The 7,638-nt window shown below is 47.4% G+C and overlaps 2 protein-coding genes across 2 annotated transcripts; one reads left to right on the top strand and one right to left on the bottom strand.

Annotated features, from left to right (window-relative positions):
- Nucleotides 1–177: 177 nt before the first annotated feature.
- Nucleotides 178–956, bottom strand: VTP01DRAFT_5832 (uncharacterized protein; the record flags this gene model as incomplete). Its single annotated transcript, XM_069384666.1, has 3 exons — nucleotides 178–585; nucleotides 648–808; nucleotides 875–956. The coding sequence occupies 3 exons, from the start codon at nucleotides 954–956 to the stop codon at nucleotides 178–180; spliced, it is 651 nt and encodes a 216-aa protein (XP_069234876.1).
- A 1,113-nt stretch (nucleotides 957–2,069) lies between these two features.
- VTP01DRAFT_5831 (uncharacterized protein) lies at nucleotides 2,070–7,058 on the top strand (the record flags this gene model as incomplete). Its single annotated transcript, XM_069384665.1, has 9 exons — nucleotides 2,070–2,133; nucleotides 2,187–2,880; nucleotides 2,948–3,415; nucleotides 3,492–4,283; nucleotides 4,337–4,719; nucleotides 4,773–4,973; nucleotides 5,028–6,373; nucleotides 6,438–6,993; nucleotides 7,048–7,058. The coding sequence occupies 9 exons, from the start codon at nucleotides 2,070–2,072 to the stop codon at nucleotides 7,056–7,058; spliced, it is 4,515 nt and encodes a 1,504-aa protein (XP_069234875.1).
- Nucleotides 7,059–7,638: the final 580 nt, after the last annotated feature.

Genomic DNA, 7,638 nt, shown 5'->3' with positions numbered 1-7,638 from the left:
CCTTTTCATCCTCTAGTTCCTTTTCATACAACGTCGAAGCCTGTTTGATGTCTATGTTGAAGTCAGCTAAGCTGACTTCAATGGAGAAAGTGGACTGCAAAAACTGCTGGACGTATGGACGGATAGAATCTCGGTCGGGGATGTTCTAATGGATCAGGTACTTTAGCGAAGGACGTATCATCCGCAAAGGAGATCAGTACTTACGACCGGATACAAAACTTGTCTCTTTTTCAGGACTACGTCCTGCGGCTCCTCAGAAGCTGCACGCCTAACCGGTACCAGGCGCTCGGACGGTGGAGTTGGCGGCGCGGGCACAGCAGCGGACAGCACAACCGAAGCGGCAGACGGCCCAGAAGCAGCAGCCGATGCAGAAGAAGGCCCAGACGACGCAGAGGAACCAGAAGAACGCCCAGGCGACGCAACCGAAGTAGAAGAAGACGCAGAAGCAGCAGCGGGAACAGACGGCGCAGCAGACGAGGCAACCGAAATAGAAGGTGAAGCAGGCCGGGCAACCGAGGGAGAAGACGAAGCGGTGGCAGAAGAGGACGCACAAGGATCAGCGGCAAGGCTGTCATACCGAGCATTCTATGCCATACAGAGGTTACTGGCGACAGGCGTGCACAAAATCCATTATTGGTACCACTTACGTGCGTTTCAAGAATAACATCACTTTGCTCGTAATTATCGTTGCCAGTCTGTGGATCCCTGCCTGTCCAAACACCTAGGCGACACTCATTCTGCCTTTCTTGGGTTATGAAGAATCCGGCACGACTGAATGCACGCGCGATCTCGTCAATGAGTTTGGGATCTGCAAGTTGCATTAGCTTTCATGACGATCGCTGATTCGAACAATTGTCATCTCGAAATGGCGTACCGGTCTGGATCTCGTTTTTAATCTCGCGAATGGGTTTTGCGCGGAATGCTGCAATTATTTCCTGCAGTGTCATGTGCGCCATTATAGTCGTTTTGCTATTGAGTAGGAAGGTCGAAGTAGAATTTTCCCCGGAGGCTTGTCGAAATTTTCCCTACGTACATTTCAATCCCCGGTCGATTTTATTGAATTTCCTTATCTCAGTGGAGATAGCGGCACCCCCCATACATCTTCGACAAGCTTTAGATATATTGCATCCATGCTTAACGTTTTGAATGTGCACAGACGAAACTAAAGTCGCATAGAAGCAAAAGTCATTACTGTAGACATGTATTGTTATTTTGGTGAGAATGGGTTGCTCCAGTTGTACGCAAGTCTCATTTGCAATAACGACTAGCAACCTTCCGCTGTTGCTTTCATCTTATCTTGTTATAAAATTATTTCATGCATGTGTAATCCTTGCGACTGTCCCTGGTTTATTGGATTGGACTCGACAAGTGATTCGAATCCGTCAATGGGAATCGCAGAGGTCGTATAGTTCAATCGACCTCTTAACGGCAAATTCGTCTGCATGCATTTCAGAAGAAGCATAGTATTTCTTTGGAAGCATCTGCAGTATTCGAGCGCATGGAAGCATCTTACTTTCTGATCCCATTCTCTGGCTTGCTGTAGCAGAAGATTCTCGGGCAATGTAGTCTGAAGAAGGTATCTTCAACTGTGACAACACATGCCTGTCTATGATGGGAGCTATTCATTGATGTTTATTTTCACCAAAAGTGTTCAGTGATGCGAAGTTTCAATGTGATTTTTTGACCTTCTTTCCATGGTCCAAGGCATGATACAGAGTGCTTTTGGGAGTATATTGTATAACGCCGGATTATGAAGTAGCTGAGTGATGGGAGAAGCACATGTCAAATTACCTCTATAGTAATTGGGCACGAGAAAATAAAATTTGCTGAAGTTCAGAAGCATTTTTTCCTTTTTTTCTGCTGAAATACTTTTCTGTAGCTCAGAAGTGTAGGTAAACGTATGATGAATGTTAGCTGGTGCGCACGATACTGAGCCGTTTAATGCATAGGATCTTATGACGCAAAGTGTGCCTTCTATTTCGAATGCCATCGAGCTCACTACAAGTGAGGTACCGCAACCATTTGTTTGCAGGGCGGAGGGCTGTGATAGAAGATTTCCAACGAGGGGAATGCTAGTGTATCACAAGCGAACTGTGCATCAGAACGAAGTTTCTGTGCAATATCCTGGCGAAGGTTCGTTCGTAAATGCAGTGAATCATAAATTCATTCTCACACGTTCAATCTAGAGCACAAGACAACGTTGCGGCGTGCGGCCAACGGAAAATTTGCTTGTATCAAGTGTAAACGGGAGTACGAATCCAGCTCGCTTGATAACCTAAAGCGACATGCCAGCTCGTGCGTTGGAGAACCTAGTCCTGGATCTACTGATATTATCACCAGTGCCATCCCAGCGGAAGGTTCTGTAAACGAATCATTCTCGGTTGATGATGAACTACTGCTACAGCATGTGGAAGAGTGCCATGTCGCTGGGAGGTCCCAGCTAGGAGAGAATGGTGACAATAGTCGTCGTTCCATTACATGGTTCTACGATCACACTCAGTGGGAGTCGTATCTCCAAAGATTGGCTTCAAGAACCGAGGTAGCATATGCCATTGGCCTTCCTTCCCATGTCAATGCCAATCATGGTCCTGATGATGGTGATGCGGAACCGTCAGAAATTCATTTTGATGATGAAGATGATGATGATGATGATGCCCATGATGCCGACGACAATGCAGTAGTCGAGTTAGCGCAAACTGAAGATGCAAGCAATGTGAAATCTCCGAGAGCTGTCTTGGCTAGCTTGGTATCGATAAGACGATCTAGTGTAGCACCATGGGAGCGTGCTATGATATCAGCGGTAGAAGCCGTATTCCAACGCGCTCATTCAAACATTACCAAAGTTGACTATACAGTTCGTCGTCATATAATGAGGGATTCGTGAGTGTAAAAGTTGACAAAAAACAGTAGGAACAACAGCATCATTTAACTATATCGTATTCTGTAGTATCGACTGTGCACTTCCCACGACTGGTTTCAGACCATTGCTAGCCGAAGACTCTCTACGTCGATATGCCACGTCAATGTCCAGTTTAGTTGTATCTCTGCTGCGTTTGCTGAGGGAGCCCGGCAAGCATCCAAATGAACTTTTCGACGCCCTCCCGGAGAAAGTACAAGAGCTGTTAACCGCTTTAAATGATAAGCTAAGACTGGATGAATGCAACATATCCGAAAGTGAGATAGAAGAGCTCCTATGGTGTATGATTACAGAAGAGAAACCAAGGAATGGCAACGCTTTCAGTTTCGCCATGTATAGGCATTTGGTGCTGCGATGCTTGGATTGGGAAGGTCGTTTAGTCCCAGTATATCGTGTGTCAGAAATTATCGCACCATTGGAATATTGGTGTCGGCTTATGGTCTGCTCTCGCATCTTTGCGGATTTTGATGGAGCAGCCGATGAAGATGTCATTGCTAGGTGGGTACAATGATGTGGCGGACATTATTGTTGAAGTGTTCACTGATGACTTTTGGAATCGATGTTGCGGATGTAGAATTAACGAACCCGGCCAATACTGCCATTTTATTCGGGAAGGCTATGCAACCGTCTTCAACACGATGAGGGAGACCATGCGACTAGTGAAGACTGCGGTTTCCGACATGCCACGCTTCCCAAGAATAATGTGGTGTGCAGAGGGCCAATACCAAGAACTAGTTCTGACGGGAAGGAATGTCAAAGTATCATTATCTGATCTACGATTCTGCTCGGCAACGCTTATGGATTGTATTGAACGTCAGCTCAGTGGGGAAGTCAGCTTTGGACTGGACCTCCTGCATCATTTACGAACCAATGTCAACGGGGAAGGAACTTTAACATTCATGGATAATATGGCGGAGACCTCGGTCGGTTATTCATTTTTGACTGATGCAGCAAACGGCTTGGAGAAAAAGTATCTGCTTGTAATTCAAGAGATCTTGCGGAACCCCAATTTCAGGTCTAGTTTCATAAAGCATCAACCGAATGGAGCGGAGGATTGGAATAGTGGCGGCATGCGCTCATGGCTGATGAAATGCAGCCAGCTGCAAAAGGAAATCTTTACTGCCATTCACTTGACGTCTGGGCAGCCAGGGCGTGGAGAAGAGATTGCGCAAGTGCACTTTGCGAACACTGCAGAAGTGGACCGCGGCTTATTCTGGGCCAAATCGTATGAGACGTTGATGCTCGTCACCTGGTACCACAAGAGTCGAGAAATCACGTCTAGTGACCGGTATATTGCGAGGTACTTGCCACGGCGGTTGGCATCTTTAGTGGTGGCATACTTAGCATTCATTCGTCCCGTTGAAGCGTAAGTGGTGTGCTCACGATTTGCATGTTCACAGTTAACCGTATGACGCGTAGCTTCTTTGTTCGCAAATTGCACGGTCAAGAAGGGCAAAGTCGGATGCTGACACGGCTATTTGCTCGGCACGGAGTGCCGCTATCAGGCCAGACACTTCGTAACGGCTTTTCGATGGTTTACCACCGCTATGCCGGGTATCAACTGCGTTTTTCTGATTACCGTCATGTTGTCATTGCGTTTTCCCGTCATCATTTAAAAATGTCATCGACAGAAGACGGTGAAGAGCTAGTCTACAACGGCGAGATCTTGGACCAGCAAGCTGGTCATACCTCAGAAATAGCGGGCCAACTGTATGCACGGGGCAATTTCGACTTGCGGTATCTTGACCCGAACACAGCGCATAACTACTATCTATGCAGTAAAGAGTGGCAAAAGCTACTGCGTAGGTTTAAATGAGGAAAACATGTTCGTGCAATCGCTAAGGATTTGGAACAGATCTGGACCAGGATGACGTTTCGGCTGGAAACAGACCAGAAGGGCAGGAAGGCGCAAAACGGGAAAATGACGCTACGATAGCGCATCGCGTCAATCAGGAGCTCCAAGGAAGAATTGAGCTTTACGAAACAAGGCAGAGAATGTTGACGCGGCAGCTGGTGCTGGAGACAATCGTCAAGAATGAAAGAAATGAGCGGAAGGGTGAGAAAATAAATTCTACTGAGGGAGCCCATGAAACTAACGATATTGTTCCAGATTCTGAGAATACTGTCAACAGGCATGACGGATGCGAAGAAAGATCTCAGCTTGAATACAAAGCGCTGGCCGGGTTACGGAAGCTTCTAGGTTCCCCGGAGGCTTTCTTCCGGAGCTCAGGGCAAGCAGCAGGCGTCGTAAAGGCTTTGGAGCGTAAAGACAACTTTCTGTGCGTTCTTCCAACGGGTGCAGGTAAAACTGCATTGTTTATGATACCAGCTTTACTGGAGCATGGCAAGACAACTGTGGTTGTTTCGCCATTGTTTGCTTTAGTGAAGGATATGGAACGACGCATGAACGCAGCGGGTATACGCTGTATCGTCTGGGACGCAACAGAACACCATCGTGGTATAGCCGATCACGTTCAAATCGTTCTTGTGTCGATAGAGGCAGCAAGCAGCCATGCATTCTTGAGCTGTTGTCGGATCATGGAAGAGCAGAAGCAGCTGGCGCGCGTGGTAGTCGATGAAGCCCACTTGGCGATAACATGGAGTAGATTCCGCCCGTTAATGCACGATCTCGTATGCTTGCGCCAGTTGCAAGTACCGATGATGTTGTTGTCAGCAACCGTTCCGCCATCCATGGAACATGCATTGGAAGTTGCTTTTGGAACGAAGCTATCGGTGATCAGAGAGGATACCACGCGGCGCAACATCAAGTATTGCATCAGGGATGTCCGATCGCAAGATGCAATGGAGGAAGAGATCATTGATTTGATTAACGCCGTAATTCTGAACAATCGGGTGGATCCAAAGTCCAGAGCCATAGTGTACCAGCAGGATCGGCAAGGGGTTGTGGAGCTCGCAAACAGAATTAGACGTGACTTGCCGGCATCCGATGCAGAAGCATACCATGGGCTGCTGGATTCCGGCGAAAAGGAACGGCTGCTGAAGAAATGGCGCTCCGGGAGAGTAAAAGTGATGGTTGCAACGTCTGCATTCGGCGTGGGTATCGATTACCCATTTGTTCGGCTTGTAATTCATAGATCACATTCAGCCAGCGCCATAGACTATGTTCAGGAGACGGGTAGGGCGGGACGTGATGGCCAATTGGCGGCATGCGTTCTGGTCTGCAACTTGTTGGAGTTAGAAAGGCTGGCGAATGCCGAAGGCAGCGAAAGCGAAAGTATACTGGCGAAAGGCCATCGTGAATTTGCAAGGATGGTGACTGCAAGTGGATGTATCAGAAGAAGGATTCAAGCCGTGGTTGACCATACCCCAAGGTCATGTATATCGCATGGAGGAGATGTTCAACTCTGTGAAGTATGCGAAGCTGAAGTAGACAGATTTGCAGCCGGAGGAAGTGGAGTGTTAGTACAGGAAAGGAATGAAGTTGTTGTTACAGAGGTCAGTTAGGTATATAAGGAAGTGTGGGCTGTGTTCTGTGCTGATTGACAACTTGGGGATACAGGAAGCCGAAACCGTGATGGATGGTGGTACGGGCGAGTTTCTCGGACGCACTATGGTGGAATCGGAGGCTGTTGTTGGACAAAAACGCAAGCGGATTGACACGGTGTACGGATTGCAGCAGGCGGTGCTGATGCTTAAGGATCACTGCATGCAATGTCTGGTGGAGAAGCGTATACTAGTGCGCCATTCGCTGGCATCTTGCGCGTGTAGGGCAGGCAGATGCTTGAAGTGTGGCGATACGGATCATCAATCGCGGCAGTGCCCCAATCGACTCAAGTTCACTACACGTGGCATCTGCTATAGGTGCGGATTCCCGAACAGGTTGGACGGTGTCGTTTTCCATGACGGCGCGTGGGCATCTGGCTGCGGAAATTCAGAGTTATTGATACCATTTTGCTGGGCAAAATATCGAAGCGATCGCGAGGCCGTTGAAAGGATCTTTAGAGGGTTCAAAGATGATAGTGATTTTGCAGATTGGCTATGCCAAAAACCGGAGGGCGCTCACTCATTTACACTGCCACATAATTTGCTGGTTATGTTTGCTGAATTTGCGGAAGGTTCGTTTTAACTGGAAAGCCATTAAGATCCGGGTACTAATAGTTGATGCATAGAATATGCTTAAGATGAATGCGTGGCGATTGAGAACAAGTATGGCGGAATGTAACAGGTTATCACGCAACACAGTCATTGATATCACAAGATTATGGCGCAAGACATGCATTCACAGCAACGCAGTATGACGGAGCACATTCGTTTCGATGTATGGACTATGATACAACGCAATTGGTTATGATGTGTATGGGGCACAATATGGTTTATGGTTAGTGGAGCAAAAGCAGGCTGGAAAGGAAACATTTTAGGCAGTAGTCTGTGTGCAGATAGAGAGTGATTTAAATGAATACTAGGACAGCAGGAGCAGTAGATGGTTATAGAAGGTAGTTGGTTTGATTTTAAGAATACAAAAATAGAAAGCAATATAGTTGGAATGGAATTAAGAGTTCCGATGGTCAGGATGGATGAAGGGAGGTAGCGGGTGAGAGGAGGGCTGGATGATGGGCAGGCAGGAATGGTTTTGTGATCTCAGATGAGATAGCGAGATGGAGTTTAGTACAAGTATGATGGTAAGTTCTAAGTAAGCAAAAAAAGATGGCAGAGGGAGGGGTTGAACGCGGGCATGTCGGGAGGCAGTCGTGCGCACTAGC

Source organism: Rhizomucor pusillus (assembly GCF_041956525.1).
Source record: "Rhizomucor pusillus strain CBS 183.67 unplaced genomic scaffold VTP01scaffold_26, whole genome shotgun sequence".
In the NCBI taxonomy this organism is placed as follows: domain Eukaryota; kingdom Fungi; phylum Mucoromycota; class Mucoromycetes; order Mucorales; family Lichtheimiaceae; genus Rhizomucor; species Rhizomucor pusillus.
This window is presented reverse-complemented; position numbering and strand designations above follow the sequence as displayed.